We start from the raw sequence: 19,762 nt of genomic DNA, 5'->3' as shown, positions 1-19,762 counted from the left end.
TACTTTTAATTGGAAAAGAAAGATCGATTTAACAAAGAAAGAAACTATTCCATTTTTTTGTTTTTTTCCTTATTGTAGGACCACCAAAGTTTTTTTCTTTTTTTGCAGGAATATCTTCAAATTTCCAGCTTTTCTTCACATTCATAATTTTATTTTCGGTTATAACTTGCGATAATAAGATTTATTGACTTTTATTAACATTTCAAAACTTTACAAAATGAAACTATCGATCAATCAATTACAGCTATAAACAAATTTATAAATTTTCCAAAATTCCACGAACCAAATATCTTCTTGGAATAATAGAATTCTGTCTTCTTCTCCTTCTCCTACTGCTCTTTTTTCTTCAGGATGAGAAAAACAAGATATAATTTTGGAAATGATGATTTTGAAAATGGATAACACATCCATCTTATTGCAATTTTCTAATGAAATTATCGGTAATGCAATAGAAAGTTGCATGGCTGAATATCAATATAACAACAGTGATAAAAAAATAATAACAATGATAAAAGCAATAAGAATAACAATAAAAATAATAATGATAAAGAGATAAAGAAACCTGTCCTGGTAATAATTGAAACGGCCCACCACCAATCATCGGTAGGAAAGACTGTACCGAATCATTGATTATCATTTGTTGAACTACTGAGGCAGGTTGAAATTCATACCGCGATCCTAATGAATCACCGATTACCTGTCCATACAAACAACCCAAGGCTTTTCTTGTATGTTGCATCTCTTCAATAGTTAGTATTTGTATTAAGAATTAAAACTAATATGCCAACACTGAAATGTATTCATTGAAGTAATTCTTATTTATTTCGAATTAAACATATAAATTGCAAATTTGTTTATTTAATATTAAAACGTACAAAACTTATGAATAAATTTCAGACATAACATCATACTTGAATATCATACTTAAAGTTTAAGTAATACACAGCCTAAAAATCTAGTCCAATGTGATCCATTTTGTAACCTCGTTTGACCCCTCTTGACCTTTTGACCCAAGTCAGTGTCCCTACCTGCCTTACAACCCGAACCAATACAGACGCAGTAAGAGAGATGAATCTTATAAAATTGTCCAACCGCAAAGTACCACCGGTCATTTCCGATGTTACTGTGAACTTTGCCTGATCATGATTTAAGATACCACGGTGAGGTGGCTGGTTCGAAGTATCGTGTTTAGGTGATTAGCTTGTGGTATCGTGGATGATAATCGATATGAAATGCGATATTTAAGTGTATGGTATATGGTACCACTGATAAATAATCAACATAAAATGCTGTGTTTGGATGACTAATATGTGGTACCACTGATAAGTAATATGAAATGCCGTATATAGATGAATGATAGATATATGGTACCACAGATAGATAACTGATGTGAAATACCGTATTTAGACGGCACCACAGGTAGATAAGTGGTATGAAATGTTGAGTGTATGGTACCACTTATCAGTGACTGATATGTGGTACCACACACAGGAACACACAAATAATCAATATAAGTTGTTACACGGTAATTTTTGTAAAAAAACCCTCTGTCGAAGTCAATAATTGAACGATATGCTGTGTTAATTATGGCCGCACTTTTAATTGATAGGTTTTTTTATTAAAAATCATAAATACAAAGAAATAAAGATACGAGACGGCAAGAGATCAATCATTCGATACATTCGACTTCAAATTGGCCACAATATTTTTTACCCATTTATGTAAATTTTTTTAATTAAATCAAATGAACAAATGATAATTTTTATTCACAGAACACACACAACTTGTTTTATGTCAGAAGTTGACAGGTCATAAGAATGGACCATTATTTGTATTATTTATAATAAAAGTTAATTAGAACAGGCAAATTACTTATTTTTGGTTTTGTTGTTTTTTCTTTAAAATATTTTTCCCAGTTTTTTTTCCTATTCTAATCAACAAATAAAGTGAAACCTATAGAATATATTCGTATAGTATTCGAACCGATTACTTATAGATTACAACCTTGTATTAATGGTATTCAAATTATTTGAGTACCCCGCAGCAAATGTTTCAGAATCTCGTCTGGTGTGTCCTTTTGATCGTCGATCATTCGTATCATTATCAATGTTTACTTCCTTATCATCTCTTCCAAAAAAACTGCTCAGTATGTTCTGTTTTCGTGATTTCTTTTTATCTGTAAAAATTTCTTTATTTCAGGTTAAATTTGTAATTCACTAATTTAAATTTTTTTCTAGAAGGTTGGAGGTTTTCAATTGTTAATTAATTAAAATTTAGCACAATGTTTAATGTTCATTTGCAGCCATACACATCAATTACCAGTTTTGGATTTTTAATTGAAAATTAAGATAAAACTGTTTTTTTTTCCACTCTTCATCTCCGTTTTTCTCTTCCCTTTTCCCTTCCTCCACTTTTTTAAATGAGTAATGAAATTTATTTGTTGAAATAAATCTGTTGCAAAAACTAATTATTTGTTCCCAAAAAAAAAAATCCCCAATTAATATTCTCAAAATGAAGTCCCAAAGTTCCCAGTTAAGATTTTTTTCCAATTAATTTAAAAGCAGTAAAAGTAGGAAATGAAATTTTCACGGGAATTGAATTAAAAAATGAAAAATCGAGAGATAAATTTACTGGAAAAAGAATGAAAGAGGAGAAAATACTGCAGCTAAAAAAGGAAAAGAAAAGAAAAAACGATGGAAATGTTCAGAAATTCCAAATTCTTTTATAAATTTAAATTTTAAATGAGATAAGAGAAAAGTTAGCATTGTAACTGTAAGGAATGGAAAACCAATCATTATTAGAATTTATGATCGAAAAGAAAGTGAGAGAGAAAGAGAAAAGGAAAACCAGTTGAAAGTTTCTTTCTTTTCTGATAACTCATATTATGGCTAATATCATTCTTTCTTTTTTTTTTACACTTTTTAATCTTTCTTTTTCAAATGTTTGAAGTTAAAATTACTTTTAAATAAATTATTGAGATAATGCTCAAAATGTTGACAATTTCAATTGTTCGTCTTTTTTTCACTTTTTTTTAGTCGGAAAAAATTTGCTGACAAAACTAATTTGAAATTTTGTCAAATTAATGACCTTGCTTAGTGGAATTTTTCTCTTCTTAATTCTTTTGACAAATTTCATTAAAAAAAAAGAACTGGGGAGAAATTCCTGTCTTATCCGTTAAGCATCACCTAATTGACATTTCCATAACTATTACAGTATCTTCGAATTTTTATCGTAGTTTTTAATCACTTCGTTACCATGAAAATATAATTGTATTTTATGGAAATGTAATTGTAGCAAGCCTACTGATTATGATAATACACAAAACTTGATTATTCCACTTTAATGGACTAATCTTGATGATTACGGTACCATACCAAATTCTGTATAATTGTAATAATATACAGTAAATATGATTATTGATGATGAGAGTGACGTTTGTGCTGTACGAGTATGGTAAATTTAATCAATACAAAACTGAATACAGTACTAACTAACGAGAATGTACGTGCAATCGTTGCTCAATATGACGACGTCTGGGTGGCGTAAGTGACGGCAAACAAGTGGGCTCTGAAAGGCGTCGATATGATGGATTCATATTTATCAATTCATTACTTTCATGAATACTATTCGTCGAGAATGATCGTTGATGCACTGCTGCATATATCTGTAATAGTTACAGATAAGGGCACTAATAATACTTACAATTTATGAATAATCACTAATAATCATAATGATAGATTGCAAATTTCCATCATTTATACCACATATTTCATTATCAAATTAAAGTATGGTTTTTGCATAATTTAAAACTTACTTCACTCCAATCTCACTTACTTTTTTCTTAATTCATTTCATTTGCTTCACTTACTTCAATTTTTTTTCTAAGTTATATGGAAAGAAAAAAAAATTGGTGACACTATTATCTGATGAGTGATAATTCATTGATATTGAATAACGTCTTGTTTCTGCAGCTACTGCTTCAATAATAGCTTGTGATGATTGAGCATTCAATTTGAAATCGGGTGTTTTATGAAGACCAATAAATTCACCTAGCATATTAATTAGCGAATTACGAAGTTTCATTCTGGAAATTAAAAATATTTAAACAATTAAATATTTGAAATTATATTTTAAAAATTGGATATTTTTATCGCTTTTGTTTAATTAATTTGTTTCAAAACAAAAGTCTTTTGTCTTGCAACGTTTAATAATTAGCTTACTTTGCTTTTTTTACTTGTTTTAATTAGGCACAAATAACTAGCACATTCTTTTTTTACAATCCAGTTTATAGCTAAGAAGAAATTGTACCAATCTATTGATTATATTTGTTATTTAAACTAGTTAACTAATATTTTCCGTCACTTATCTAATTCCATTGATAACAAATTTCTTACTCTAGCATGAATTATTCCACTATCATTTTTAATTTTTAACTAACATTTTTATCTTCTATCGCCAATTAATTGCCTTTTTACTAAACGAATCAATTAAACAAAAGCTTAATCCAATCAAACTCTCTCTTTCTGTCCGTATTGAAAAACTACCAAATAGATAAGTTTTTCTCTCCATTTTAAAAAAACCTATTGATAGCTTTTATGAGAAATTAAGCTAACTAATTACTGAATAATTAGGATAGAGTGGGAGAAAAAGAAAAACGAATAGAACGAATAGAAGTAATGGCATGAAAGAAAGAGGAATGAAAAAAATTTATAACAATAAAATTAGGTATTTCATTTTTGGTTGGAAAGAAGAATCAGAAATTTATGTAGAATGAATGATCTTTGATCCCTCTCTTTCACTTCCTCTTCTTACCCTTTAATTATTTCAAATACTTTTGCCCATTTTTTTTTCTTTATCATTCCTGTCATTCGTCTTTCCCAATCATTCAGATGTCGCCAATTTCACTTTATTACTTTAACTTACATTGTTTATTGATGAAAAAAAAAAGAAAGAAAAGTCGGGGAGATCATCTTACTTATCTTATCTATGTATTGATAAAAAAAAAAGAAAAGATAATAATCTGATCGGGCAAATAAAAGATTAAAAGATCGATATCATCTCGTATTTTTTTTTTTTTTTGTATATGCATTGGTTATCCATTTCAGTATACTATCAAATGAATATGGTATTAGGAAAATACGTGACTATTAATAAATAAAATAAGCTGATTAATTAACTAATTTATGATTAATTGATTCATTGATCGATTTGAATAAATGAATGAATGAATCGATTAATTGATTGACTGATTTTGCTCACTTATTTGCCAATTGATCGATTCATTGACGTCATCCATTAACTGATTAACTGATATATGTTTACTAATTAATATACCATATATACTTGTTATATACCAAATGAGTATGTAAATTTTCAAATGCATAGCAAATTTCCTAAGAATGGAAACCTTTCAATGAATTAAATGATGAATTAAATATTTTTTCGGAATATCTGATTTTTTTAATACTTTGATCATTCATTCTGGAAGTATATAGCATCAATGTCAAAAAAAAAGATCATTTTAACTATATGGTTTGCATATGCATATAACTGTATCTCGATTGATGATATGAAATTCTCGAAGAAATTTTAATTCCCCTTCTCAAAATTTCTTATTTTTGCTAATTACTATTGCACATGATTTAAAATATTGAGTATAGATGTACTGAATTTACTAGATATCGAATAATCAGTTTGTTTGCTATAGAAATGAAAATCAATTGGAAATGAAATGCAATTATAACAAAATGCACAGAAGAAAATGACTAAATCTCGAATAACGGTATGAAATTCTCGGAGATATTATAATTGCTTTTCCCACAATTTAATTGATTGTCGGTAAACAATAAAAAATTTAAATACATAAAAATTACTGTGACATTTTAAATTATTTTTTTTCAAGTTAATTGTGATAAAGTTTATATAAGGATGTATATGCTTTTGTGTACATCAAGAGACTGAAAAAAATAAAAAAAAGAAATTAAATTCAAAAAGTGCTAAAGCTTAAAATGGTAATATCTTCATTTTCATAAATTATTAGCTAATGTTTATGCTGATTTAATTGATAGCAGGTAAACAATTAAAACTTTAAATATATCATCGATCAAAAATGTGTGGATAATGATTTTGATGAAATAATCTAAATGTAATAAATACACCCGAAAACAAAACGAAATAAACAATCATATACTGGGCTGATTTGTGTCCAAATTATAAATATATGATTATAATACAAGGAAGACAAATATGCAAAAAAACATCCAATCAACCAAACAAACAGACAAAAAAACAAACAAACAAATAAACAAATGAATAAATAAATAAACAGACAACTAAATAAGTAGACAAATAGATAGGTAAATAAATAAATGTATAATAAATAAATGAATGAATGAATGAATAAATAAACGAATAAATAAATAAACAGATAAGTACATAAACAAGTAAACAGGTAAACAAATAAATGTATAATAAATAAATAAATAAATAAATAAATGAACAAATAAGTAAATAAATGAATAAATAAATAAGCAAATAAATGAATGGACTGACGAATAAGTGAATAAATAAATAAGTAAATAAATAAACGAATAAATAAATGACCGAGTAAACAAACAGACAAATTAATGAATAAACAAATAAACATACAAACAAAAAAAATAAACAGAAAAGGTATTTGCTTGAAATTCATCATGCAATTCATTATTTGCATGTATGTAAAGTATAAGTTCACGAAATATTTTCTTAAAAAAAAACTACAACCATAAAAAAAAAAATTAGCATGTAAAAAGAAAGAAGAAAAACGCAAATTCCTTTTAATTAAAAATTTTCCATTTTTTTTTTGTATCATTTGAATGAATGCATGAATTGATGAAAGTGGAACGACTAGAACGATGACACTATTAGTCATACGATTGATACGATACAATAAACCAAATTACCATTTGAAAGATGGGTAAGTTGACGTTGTCTAAATTGATAAAATATTTTATTTTATTTAATTTTCCTTTTTTAAATTTAAAATGTAACTCTTTTTAAATATTCAAAAAATTTTTTTTGAAATATTTAAATATTCAAAATCGATAAAGTAGATAAAGTATAGTACGATAAATTGAAATTTAAGTGTTATGTAATGAAAAGATAAATGATATGATTATGCTTTAGCATCATCTTATAAGTGGATGCTTCTTCCTTTTCTTTATTATTATCATTTACTACCATTTTTTTTATCATCATAATAACTGGGTTTATTGTCTTCTATCAGCCGTATATTAACAAATTATCAGTAAGGAAGCATAGTCAAACTTTTCATCTTATCATCAAAACCATTATTATTACCACTTATTAATGAGCATGGTTTAACTCTTTATTATCATCATAATTACTATCACTACCAATCTCAACGAAGAAAGCATAATCCAGTTTTCTTTTGTTGTTCTTTGTCACTCATAAAGACATCATTTTAAATACTAGAAAATGCCTAAAACATTGATATTTGAGAAAAATGAGGCAGAAATTTAAAATGACAAGTAATTTGTTAATTATAAATGCACGTAAACAGATGTCAATTATAAAAAATAATTAAATAAATTTTGAAAAATAATCAATGAATTTTTCAAAATTATAATTAATGAAACAAGAGATAAATTAACGAATAATTGATATAAGAAAAAAGAAAATATCAAATATGAATGCATAATTTACCGTTTAATCATTCGAAAGATTCCATCCATATATAGGATGCATTCATAAATAATACTGTATTAATAATCTAGCTTAGTAAAAGATTGTTAATTAATTTGATCAGCATCATCTACTAATTATGACTCCCATTTTAACAAATGTAATTAAAATAAGTGGAAGAAAAAAAAAGCGAACTATAAAAACATTTGCAATTAATGAATTAATTAATTGCGAATGGACTGAACATTCGTTCATTTCTTTTTTAATTTAAACACTTTTTTGTAATTTTTCCGTCTTTTCTCTTGAACGACAGTTGACTACAGTATGCCGCAATATGTTATCATTAAGGCAATCATTGAATAATATCATACTGTATAACTCTATAATACCATTATTTTCCTTATATAATTATTGCTAGAATTTTTAATTAGATTGTTTTTGGTAGTATTTAGTGTAATTTTTTTTGGGTAACAAAAAATTTAAACTATTTGCCGTATGGTTTTACATGCTATTATATTTCAATAAATTGATCAAAAATCATTTATGAATTACAAAATGATTGTTGTTGAAATTGACCAATCAAAATTGTGTTTTTTTGAGACATAAAATGTATTTAGCATTTTTACCTGAATGTTTCCAACATTCGATCATTTTTCGTTTTCTAATAGTTCTGTTATGAACTAACTGACTGTAAAGTGATTAATAATTAATTAATTTAGCTTAATTCAAGAATAAACAACGAGAGGAAATATTAAATTACCAAACCTATGAGTTATTCAAGCGTGCTTTAATTGATCGTAAGCTTATGATTGTCTTGAGGTTTTTATCAAGTGTCTAAAAATAAGATTATTTTTGAGATTCTGATGAACCATCATCTCTTTATCAGCATATTCTTTAATAATGATTATTTTTTTTCTACAAAACTTGAAAACCGTAACTTTTTCCCCCTCTATCTGTGCTAATTACGAAGGGTACTGTAATACTCAAGGGAGTATACTGTACTACACAGGATCTACCTACATATCGTAAACTAGGAGTGGAAACAAAATGCTATTCGAGAATAAATATATAATCGGATATTTGGATCATTCCAAGCATCTGGACAAATCAGTAATCCCTTCTTTGCTCTTTCAAAAACAAGAGCATAGTTGTTCAACCACGAGATATCCCGAGAGTTCTTCATGGCATTAACTACAAAGTAGATCTTTTCGGAAGAAAAAAGAGTTCTAATCATCATATCAACATAGCTTGAAATGGCTCACAGTCGCAAAGATAACTGCCAGAATAACCGGTAAAATATAAGGGAATTTTAGTCAGAAATCTCAGAAAACATGTATCTATAAGACTTGTATTTGCCAAACACTACAAAGGATTGATGACCTTAATTAGTTAAGTCTGACAAATCTATAACTAGCTAATTTTCGATGTGAAGTGATAAAGAGTTATATAGGCAGTATGGATGTGCCGATTATATATCGCATCGTCATGATACTTCGTTATCGATTAATCTTTTAGACTTATGATTCCTTTCCATTAGTGTACATCGTCTTTTCTATCCTGTTAATTAAAGATGTTAGCTAACAGATGTAACAATATTTTGTCACAAATAGCATTTATCAGTTATAATAACAGCGAAAAATAAGCAAAATGGTGCAAAAAGATGACATAATCAGTTCATAATGTAATTGCTAAAGATATGTGCAGGGAAGAGAAATTACAAAATAACATACTGAAGCAAGCCACAAAAAGCTTATACAGTAGACAAAACCGAACAGCAATTAATGGGACGCACGAACGATAGCAAGCGCACTAAATGATATGTTGTCCAATTTGTTCATCAATGTCTTGCAGGAATTTCCAACATCTTTCAGGAACGTTGCATCGCTGGTCAAACCACAAATACGAGGAGATGGAGCACGAGAATCTGCAAAATTTGTGAACTTTAATATTATGGTGTTTTCCAATTCCAAATATAAAACATCCTCAATTTCAAGATTTCGTTCATTATCCGACCTATTTCTGGAGCTTACTGAGAAAAAAATAATCTAGAAAGAACTAATAAGCCTGCGATGTAGTATCCAAGATTTACACTTTTTTTCTTTTTTTAAAACAAATAACCGACCAAGTTCGAGCAGTTTATCCCCATAGTTAAGGTAACAGATGAAATGATGGTCAATAGGCGCGCTCGAATCGGTCTCACCACCTCGAGCGCAGTCATAATGAGCTTCCGCAAGTGTTGAGTTTTCGGCCAACGAATCAGATCTTTCTTCAACACCCAATGATACTGCTTTATCTAACCATTGTTTCAGTGATCCATCACCTTCAATAAACCTACGTAGATATACGATTCCATAACCGTGAAACGGCATTTTGATCTTTGTGATTTCGAAGACATATCTAGAAAAAATTGTGTTTAATTCTATTCCATTGATCCGTCCTTATTTGATAACGCAAACTATTATAATAAAAGCGCGCAATACATCTCTACTTCCTCGCTTCCTTTCTAGCAAAAAATTGAAAATTTCATTGGAAGAGAAGTAAAACATGACTACAAATTTGAGAGGGAAAGGTTCAAAGCCCGAACGAAATAACAACGGAAATTTACTTACAAAATTGATAGATATTCAGGAATGGGATTTTCTGTAACAGTGAAATTGACATTAACTAACCAAGATTAATTTTGTTTTGATTATTGGCAAGCGAATGAATCAGCGCAAAAGTTCCACAAGCATTTGATATTTTTTGTTTCATAAAAAAGATACCGTCTGGTACTACGCTCCCTTCCTCTTTCATTTTTTCATAGATAGGTTGCATGATTTCATCAACCTAAACAATCCACTCATATGAGAAAGTTCGTTTTTTTCGTTTTTTAGAAAGAGAGTTCTTAATCAAATTTATCAAAGACTTGAGGCTGGAATTTCACGGGGAAAAAAAGCAAAGTTCAGGTCTAATGACAAAGAAAGAGCCAAAAAGGACTAGAAGCTAAACCCACTTATTCCAAAAACTAGCTTATAGTCTATCATAGACTACTTCGAATTTAGCAAAAAAGAAACAACACCTTGTCAACCATCGGGAAGCACAACATAACCGCATAACACGGTCGTGGTATGAAAGCCAATATATCATCCTCAAAACTGTATATATCCACACATTCTACTCCTTTCTCCACACCAATTTTGTGCATAAACTAGAATTGGAAAAAAAAACATTAAGCAAGGAATATAATTTCACTTTAACAATGTTATATTTATCATCTATTTTCACGAGACGATCATCAGTAATTGCTAAGTGAAAATATGTTAATGAAAAATATTTTTCATGCACGATAAGTATCCTCCCAAAATCATTATAGTCTACGGGTTAACGTTGCAACGGTTAGATTTTGACCCAATTCTCTTGATGATCCTAAAATCATTCAGCTCTCTCAAATTGTGGCCAGGAGAGTTCCTCCCATCCCGTGAACGTCTTGCCCTGGTTGTGTAAAAAAAAAAGAAAAGAAACTATTACTGATATCTTTTATAATCTATAATACCGATCAAAGCTTTCCCGCCCTATTCCGAACAGGAAAAATCAAAAAACTACGCAGGAAACTGATCTAATATCACTGCATACTAATTTTTCGGACAACTTCGAGAGGAACCTAATGATATTACAACACCTTGCAATGACCAAGCATAAGAAACAGAAGAAAAAAAAGTTAACTTTCATCTGTGAAATATGAAATTCTTACATTTGTAATCACTTCCGGATTTGATTCTAGTGGAAGCCATTGAGCAGGACTCGGCATTGCCTTTAATCCTGAAAATCAACATACTTAATAACTGAATTCTCCAGTACCTATATTATCAAGGATTATTTTTCTCCATAGAAAATAATTATTCAGTGAAAGAATGCTACCTAACTCCTATCATGAAGGATATAAAGCCGGTAAAAAGTCTAACTAATTTAACCATGTGGTATGTTTCTCAGTACACAAGAGAAATTTGGTTTGATACAAGCTGACATTTTCAATTCAATATTTAGCAGTAGCATGGGAATATAAAATAGAAATCCGACCTTAATTAAAACTTCGAGCATATTTTGAATGTATATATACTGATTGAATCTGGTAGGAATATCAGTACAATTATTTCATTTCTTCTAACAAAAAATTTGTAATGTTAAAATGTTACCAACGGTTCAATATGACCGAAAGCTCTAAAAGACTACTTCGAATAGAAAAGCTAAAAAAATTTATTTTCATCGCTTAGATGATGAAGTTTCATAACTTTAACTGGTAGGATTAAAATAAGCAAATGAAAAGTAAGCATACAAAACAGAAAGGAATGACATAAAATGACACAATATAGAAAGGAATGAAAAAATTGAAATTCCATCATAAACATAAAATAAAATAATAAAAAGAGCACTACTTTTTTCCAAAAATAAAGTAATAGTGATACAAGGTGCAAAATTAACATTGTAGGGAATACAATTCCACGTTAGTTAGAAAAAAGTTTCTAGTTACTTAATCAAGAAAAAAAACCCTAATTAGGCATAGCGTAATGAATTAAGCCAATCATTCATCTAGGGCGGAGTGCAACAAACCAGACAGGTCATAGCGTAATGAATAAAAATGCATTCTACATAGAATGAAAAGAATGTAACAGTTATACGGCTATGCAAATTAACTTGCTTAAGCAAGTTTTTGATCTATTTTGATCTAGTTTTCGATCTATTTTTACAAAATTAGATGATAAACATTTTCTTTTAGCCTGAATTTAACATGAATTTAACATGTATAAAGTTACTACAATTGAATGCCGTATTAATGTAAAGAAACCACTACGTATTGATACATGAATACAAATAGGACTTCAAATCCTACACATCATATTCACATAAATAAGTTATTTCAATGCAATATTTTCCTAAAGAAACGGGATAATGGGTAATATAAAATTCTTTATGAAGTTTTCATACTGACAAATAACTACGAATATGCCTTTATTTTTAGAATAATAATAATAATAAATTACTAAGATGAACAAGCCTATAGAAATGAGAAAAAAGTAGAGTTGAAAAATTAACAACTGATATATGCTAGTAATAATACGTAAAATGCTATCAACAAAAAATTAAATACAAATAAGAGAGAAAGATAACGGATTCCTTCGGAAGATCCGTAGAAATTGAACAAACATAAGGAAGTGATAATAGCAAATTCATCGATGTGAATCGACAACAACAACGCTAATACCGTAAGCGAACATAAATTACTTAGCGAACAAGTATACTGCTCCTTAAGACCGCTTTCGCACTGTATAAGGATCGAAGTGGTTCAAATAATATTTTAATGAATATTTTGATTAACTCTTAAATAACTTTTTCTTCTTTGCTTCACTCTTGGCACCTTTCCTATTTCGCATACTTTCATCGGCTGATTCTTCTAAAAACAACCCGTTTAAATATCCATCAAATATGTCGCATTATGAAAATCATTTAATCCAAAAATTTGCATTTTCGATCCTATCATGGATCTCATTTTTTTTCTTTTTCTTTTTTGTTTTTTTAAAATTTGAGCTCCGAATGCAACACATACTAAACCTCTATTGAACAGCTGCTATATTTTATCTTTCGAATATAAGAAAATGAATACGAGAACCTTAAATTTTCATACAATAAAGCTAAACATGAATAATTAAGAAAGGAACACGGACCGTCCTGAGAGTTCCTCTCATCCTGTGACTGATCGTCGTCTTTTTTCTTCCCTTCATCCTATAAAGTCTTCTTTTTTTTTAAATATTTGCAAAACGAATCATTCGGATGAGAAGGGAAGAGTGTGATAAAAGAATGATGGCGGATTAATATTACTGAAAGAAAACAAAGTACGAATCGCTTATATTCAAATGAACATTCAGGAAAAAATAATGATACTCTGTCAAGGAAACAATAGAATTAGTCCCTCAAGGTTATGTTTTCATTAAAAAACAGATTCCAAGACTTTTCGGACAGAGGAAATCAAAACCTAAGCAATATTTTTGCAAATTCACCCTTATCCAAATAATGAACTATAAGAAAATACTGAAAATTCTAGTTCTCAAATTTTAAAACTCGCTCACAAGTTATAAAAACATCAAAATTAAAATGACAATATTCCTGCGAGACGGATCATTTTCATTAAGAGCACATTAATTTCAGAAGCTAATTTCAAACACCTTCAGTTACTAACATTGACTTCGGTAACCACCAAATCAATTTTGCCACTGGTTAAAGGAATCCAGCAGCCCCTAAACATATTATAATCGAAAATTTCTATAAAAAATTGTCCCACGATTTCTGGCCAGCTAGCTCCATAGATGAAAATAATGAAATTATACCTTTTTAGATTTAGCTTTTTGATCTTTCTTTGTTGATTTCTTTTCCGCTTTAGGAAGTTGTTCACCAGTAGGAAAAACTCGATCAATGATACAGACAATGAAAAATCCAAGTATACAGCCCAAAGCCAAAGTTATACCAGCAAATACGGAATATGAGGCCCACGATGGTATACCCACTAAAGATAGGTTCATTAATTTCAAAAATACTTCAGTAAGACTTTGAAATCTTGAACTGAGTGGAATTTCGGCTTCACTGTTTTTTTTGCATTAATTTTTTCGATCTCATGCTCCTCAGAAATTTCGGAGCTTTTACTAAAGTCTGACTGAGACATTGTATAACTGATATGGCTCAGCGACTAGCTAATAATATAAAATTCCTTTAGAACTTACTAAAAATACCACTAGAAATGACATTAAAAATGAAAAAGTGATTCAGGAATAAAAATTTCCTGAAAATTATTAGGCAAAGACAAATTTAAAAACAAAGTATGAAAAGAACAAACCCTCGTCAACTAAATAGTTGTGCTTGTCACGGACAAACATCGATAATTTGAAGAACCAAGCCACTACTGACATCCTAAAATAAATACGTTTATACCAAAAACTAACAATTCATGGTTAGAAAACAATATCCATTTGCATATTTTTGTAATAAGAAATTCTAAGATGAATGGATCATCAAACTATCATCAATTATTAGAACTTATAATAACGGTGAATTATTCGAAAATCCCCCTAAAATTACTACCACAAACAAGCAAGACGCTTACTGCGGTGAGCTTGGATACTTATAGTTTGGAATAGGATCATAGAAGGTCCATTTCTTTTCCTCGATATAACTGATAAAATCATTTTTGTCACGAGGTCCTGCATAAGCACGGAATACACCGTCCTTCACACTAAAATTTATCTACATTACGGTGCAGATTTTATCTAAATAAAATTCTAGAACTATTAATTTAAAAGCTTAACAAGCTACGTATAGCCAACAGTGCCTCTCCCTTCATTTCTTTTCCTCCTTTTAAAACAGATGAAAAATTTTCAAAATTTGGAAACTGCTGTACCAGTATTAGTACACAAAAGAACCTTATCGGTCCACATCAACCACAACTACACTTGGAAAACAAGAAAGGAAAATCACTAAAAAAACATTATTTGATGCCGGTCAAGTTATGGCTTTGCTTATGAGATAACGTCATGGAAAAACAGAACAAGATATTACTTACTGGTAGATGGTGGGAAGTGCAGTAACAAGAAAACGGCCTGATAATCCCGGATTTACGGTAACATCAACCTCAGCAACATTGATATTAAGATCCTTGCTCCAGTCGGCAAATGCATGCCATGCTTTTTGTAAATCTTTGCAAGCTGGACACCATGGGGCATGACTGAAATGGTTTTCAAATAAAGAAGGGAATTGCAAAAAAGCAACACAAGTATAAAAGAAATACAAAAAATTTTCTACTACGGCTATAAAAACAGAAAAATTAAACCCTTTGCATAAGCCTTCGACAAACTATTTTCGATAATTACAAATATTCCGAAGAACCGTGGAGAAATATGTTCGCGACAATACAGTTATCCAATTTCTCTTTTTTCTTTTCCTTTTTTTTTTGAAGTATATATCCGTAAAACACAAGTGTGTATCGTCTATGAAGTTACAAACAGAATGCTCAAGGTTAAATGACTCAGAGAGTTGACATATAGGGACACAGGTTCGAAAATGAGGACACAAACATAATGAAAGTATTGCAAAAGAAAATTATAAATAAGAGGCATAAGAAAATATAAAAAAGAGTTAGCTTAGTGGTAGACTTGACTCATTATATCACATTTTCAATTATCCATCAATTGAAAAAAAAAATACTTACAATTCAACCATCCATTCACCGTTCAATATGTCGGTCCATGTTTCTTCGTTTAGTGTAATCAAATTTCGGCTAGCAGATTGACAAAGCGAAATCAAAGTAATGACCAGCAATAAAATCGCTTTCATCAACATATTCTGATCTATAAAAACAAAAATCAATTACATTAATACCAAAAAACAAAATTTCGAAAAATATAATGCATTTGTAATAACGAAAGGGCGAGAATTGCGAAATACATCATTTAAATTACACGATAACGAAAATATGCACTTATTAACAAGTAACGAAAATAACAACTGAATAACAATTTGATGCTTATTGAAATATGTAATCATTAAAACCAGTGATAAAAATGATGATCAGATACTGATTCGTGATTACAATAATTAGAGATGCAATACAACAGTATAATGATAATCATTTGATCACAATAACTTTCAAAACAGTATCAGAAGAAATGCCAATGAACGTAGCAAAGAATGGTTATAACTCAGGGGAAGTGCAGAAAACGATCGATTCATGATTCATCGGTTGACAACGCGGTGCATTTTTTTTTTCGTTTCCAATAACTGAATGAAGCGACAATTCTGCAACTGAAGTACACGACGACTCCCATATACTTCAAATCTTACCCAAAGCTATAAAGAGGGAGAAATCATTACATTAATAAAGCATTTAACAATTACCAAACGAAATGAAAAAAACAAAACCAACTATCTACCTTAACCCTATATTATTGTTGATTCATTAGTGATATAATATTTTTTTGGAACAAAATAAATAAAGGTATAAGCATTCCATGCTTTCTTATGATCATTTTTGGGAGGGGAATAATAAAAGAGCATATAGATGTGAAAGCAGAATAAGAATCGAATATGACAATGACACAGCTCACTTAATGCATATAGTTTCTTTTTTGAGTATTATTTACATATTTCACAACAGCAAATATAGTCGAATAATCAAAGAGCGATAAAATAAAAAACTAAAAAAAAGTGTACTACATTGGATGGTAGTACAAGCGAATGAAAGAAATATTCGTAATAAACTACAAATCTATTGGTTCGATATCAAATAAAGTTTTCGCCTTACTTGAGTAGTAAATATTTTCAACTGGTTCATATTATTATGATGCTAAAAATCAAACACATATTCTCTCTCATTCTTATTTACATCGTAGTCAGCATGTTAATCAAGCCACTTTATTTGCAAAATATTTATCCAAATTGTGTTCTCTCTGGATAAATATTGAATTTGAACACTCGAATGACATCATTGTAATCGGCAAAAAAGAGCATAAATTTAGTTATTCATCATAGTCAATAAATTCTATTGCAAAAAATAAGTCCCTACAGAAAAAGCAATACTGTTAAAGCACCAAATTTTACTGAAAAAAATTTTGTTGTGGAAATAAGATCTTATTGACAAGGCCTTACTGGAGAAGCAAATTTTATTGGACAGGCAAATCTTACTGGAAGAGTAAATTTCATTGAGCGAACAAAATACATACACTGCATTCTTATACGGTAAAAAGATAAGTGCATGTCATCCTTAATCCGCAAATGGTACATTATGAAATGCATCTATCTCTTTCATTCCTCCAACAATGAACTCATGATTAGTAACCTGAGCTAAAATGTCGTGAGTGAATAGCGCAGATGACCTGAACCTGAATTAATCCTTATTTCTATTTCAGAAGTAATGCAGTTAACATTGTAAACCGAGGAATGATCTTAACAATATAAGCTTAATTAATAAAGCACCTGCTGAGAAAATCAATAGTACCATAGAATTTTTAGAGATATCAAGTAGTACCATAACCTTAATCATCTAATAGTTGTATCGTTAGTACAAACAGAGGATGGACATTCATTTATTCATTCTTTGGACAAAAGTTTTCCTAAATTGAAATTTAGTTATCCTTTTTTCTTTTTTTTTTTTTTTTTGATAGTAGCGTATACATGATGAGTCGAATTAGGCGCTAAATTTAACAATTAAACTTATCATAGTCATTTTATCAATATCGTTTAATTCTTTCGGCTCATTTGTCTGTTAAACTATCAGTGGTTTATAGTGCTGAATATCAACCAACGAATTAAATTATCGAGTTGAATTTATCAGCGAGTTGAATAATCGAGTTAAATTTATCAATGAGTATAAACAATCAGTTGAATTTATCAGCGAGTTAAATAATCGAACTGAATTTATCAATGAGTTAAATAATCGAGTCAAATTTATCAATGAATTAAATTGTCGAGTTAAGCCACTGAGTAAAATAACTGAGTTAAATTTATTGGTGAATTAAATCATCGATAAACTTTTTTTAAGTTTAAAAAAAAACGTAAAAAAACGTTTAAGTTTAAACTTTTTTTAAGTTTTTTCTTTTTTAAGTTTGTTAATTTTTCAATAACTTTTCAATGAGATTATTCCAATTCTTATCACTTTTTTTTTAAATACAAAATTACAAGCAGATATTGTTGGAATTCATTATATGTTAATGAAATTTAAAAATAAAAGTAAACAAATCGGAAAATTTTTTTAATTTCAAGAAAAACTTGTAGAATTATATATATATATATATACATATCTTCACCGTGGACATCTTCTTTGTCGCGGGAGAAAAGCTTGCATGTCTTAATGAAGTTTCGTGCTATGCTGACGGCGGTATACGTATCCGGTTACGAACTATGCTAGCGGCGGTATAGGCTTCCGGTCTCCCATGCCAGGCAGTTTTCAGCTGAAGGGTCGAAGAAAATGTGTCCACTTGGTAGAATGGACGCAGCTATCCTCCCGATAATCACGTAAGCGAAAGACAAGTCTAATTCCAAACCGGTCAGATGGAGCTCGTTTAGTCCTCTAGTATAACCTACGTTCCTGATGACATCACTGTCACCATCCTTTCCTTTGCTCGTTGACCCATGGCAGATAAACTTTGGTAGGAAAGGATGGAGACAATTTCGCCCACACTGTGACATACCTAAAAATCCATTGTGAAAACTGAAAAAATACACCTCTATTTGTAGCGTTTGCAAGGAAAAAAAAAAAAAAAACAAAACACTGATAGAGCTTTTCACAAATCATTCTTCATGAAATCTATGTTTAAACATATGTGAAAATTAAACGGAAAAAGTCGATAAAAGTTTTAATTAATAACTCAAAAAAAAAAGAATTAAATTAAACGAATTTACTTAACTTAGAAAATTTAATTTAATGAATAAATAGAAAGAAAAAAGAAGGATTAAATGGAATTGTAGCATACATGGAATATATTCTAATCTTACAAATGCAACGATTAAATTTTAAAAATTAAAAATTAAAATATTTCACATATAATTAAAATTTGAAACATCATTAGAGAATAGATGACGACAACGATGATGATGATGATGATGATGATGATGATGTTGATGATGATGATGATGATGATGATGATGATGTTGATGATGATGATGATGATGGTGATGATGATGATGATGATGATGATTGTTTAAAAAAAAATTCTTTTTTTTTAGGTCATCTTCTATCTTCAATAAATTTTTCTTTTAATCATTAGGAGCAATGGCCTCCTTCTTTCTTTTTTTTCTATCGCTCTCTCTTCATTTCTTTCTCTCTCTCGATTTTTTTTTAGTGAAATATTTAAAAATATTTCTACTAACATCGAGCAAATGACCTAAATTCATCTGTTTCTTCTCCCTTTTTATTTCTTAGACAGAAAATTAGTATTAATATTAGTATATTAATATAGTATTAATATAGTATTTAGCATTAATATAGTATTAATATTAATTTGTAGTTATAGTTAATTAGTATTACAATTAGTACTATATATCATTTAGTATATATTACTAT

The 19,762-nt window shown here is 29.2% G+C and overlaps 4 protein-coding genes across 4 annotated transcripts; all 4 read right to left on the bottom strand.

The window, feature by feature from the left end:
• Positions 1-434: 434 nt before the first annotated feature.
• LOAG_03496 (hypothetical protein) lies at positions 435-1,112 on the bottom strand (the record flags this gene model as incomplete). Its single annotated transcript, XM_003139033.1, has 3 exons — positions 435-464; positions 563-741; positions 983-1,112. The coding sequence occupies 3 exons, from the start codon at positions 1,110-1,112 to the stop codon at positions 435-437; spliced, it is 339 nt and encodes a 112-aa protein (XP_003139081.1).
• Positions 1,113-3,490: 2,378 nt separating this feature from the next.
• Positions 3,491-4,083, bottom strand: LOAG_03495 (hypothetical protein; the record flags this gene model as incomplete). The annotated part of the gene is made up of 2 exons (XM_003139032.2): positions 3,491-3,664; positions 3,916-4,083. The coding sequence occupies 2 exons, from the start codon at positions 4,081-4,083 to the stop codon at positions 3,491-3,493; spliced, it is 342 nt and encodes a 113-aa protein (XP_003139080.2).
• A 5,199-nt stretch (positions 4,084-9,282) lies between these two features.
• LOAG_03494 (hypothetical protein) lies at positions 9,283-11,866 on the bottom strand. The gene is made up of 6 exons (XM_020446337.1): positions 11,740-11,866; positions 11,414-11,481; positions 10,742-10,870; positions 10,353-10,509; positions 9,806-10,003; positions 9,283-9,607 (listed from the first exon to the last, which is right to left on the bottom strand). Exons 2-6 carry the CDS (start codon positions 11,468-11,470, stop codon positions 9,462-9,464), a joined length of 687 nt encoding a protein of 228 aa, XP_020303303.1. The 5' UTR covers positions 11,471-11,481; positions 11,740-11,866; the 3' UTR covers positions 9,283-9,461.
• A 1,047-nt stretch (positions 11,867-12,913) lies between these two features.
• LOAG_03493 (hypothetical protein) lies at positions 12,914-16,058 on the bottom strand. Its single transcript, XM_003139030.2, has 7 exons — positions 15,914-16,058; positions 15,269-15,430; positions 14,813-14,941; positions 14,546-14,619; positions 14,043-14,218; positions 13,383-13,440; positions 12,914-13,111 (listed from the first exon to the last, which is right to left on the bottom strand). Exons 1-7 carry the CDS (start codon positions 16,042-16,044, stop codon positions 13,032-13,034), a joined length of 810 nt encoding a protein of 269 aa, XP_003139078.1. The 5' UTR covers positions 16,045-16,058; the 3' UTR covers positions 12,914-13,031.
• Between the last annotated feature and the right edge of the window lie 3,704 nt (positions 16,059-19,762).

This window comes from Loa loa (genome assembly GCF_000183805.2).
Source record: "Loa loa unplaced genomic scaffold supercont3.97, whole genome shotgun sequence".
In the NCBI taxonomy this organism is placed as follows: Eukaryota; Metazoa; Nematoda; class Chromadorea; order Rhabditida; family Onchocercidae; genus Loa; species Loa loa.
The sequence above is the reverse complement of the archived record's forward strand: the minus strand, read 5'-3'. Positions and strand labels throughout refer to the sequence as shown.

Coding starts and splice junctions, on each gene's coding strand:
- LOAG_03494 (XM_020446337.1), bottom strand. CDS start 11,470: ATGCCGAGTCCTGCTCAATGGCTTCCACTAGAATCAAATCCGGAAGTG. Junction 10,871..11,413: donor ATCCGGAAGTGATTACAAAT/GTAAGAATTTCA, acceptor TTCCAATTCTAG/TTTATGCACAAAATTGGTGT. Junction 10,004..10,352: donor TCAAAACAAAATTAATCTTG/GTTAGTTAATGT, acceptor GGTTTATTGAAG/GTGATGGATCACTGAAACAA.
- LOAG_03493 (XM_003139030.2), bottom strand. CDS start 16,044: ATGTTGATGAAAGCGATTTTATTGCTGGTCATTACTTTGATTTCGCTT. Junction 14,219..14,545: donor CAACTATTTAGTTGACGAGG/GTTTGTTCTTTT, acceptor ACCTATCTTTAG/TGGGTATACCATCGTGGGCC. Junction 13,112..13,382: donor TGAGAGGAACTCTCAGGACG/GTCCGTGTTCCT, acceptor GGTTGTTTTTAG/AAGAATCAGCCGATGAAAGT.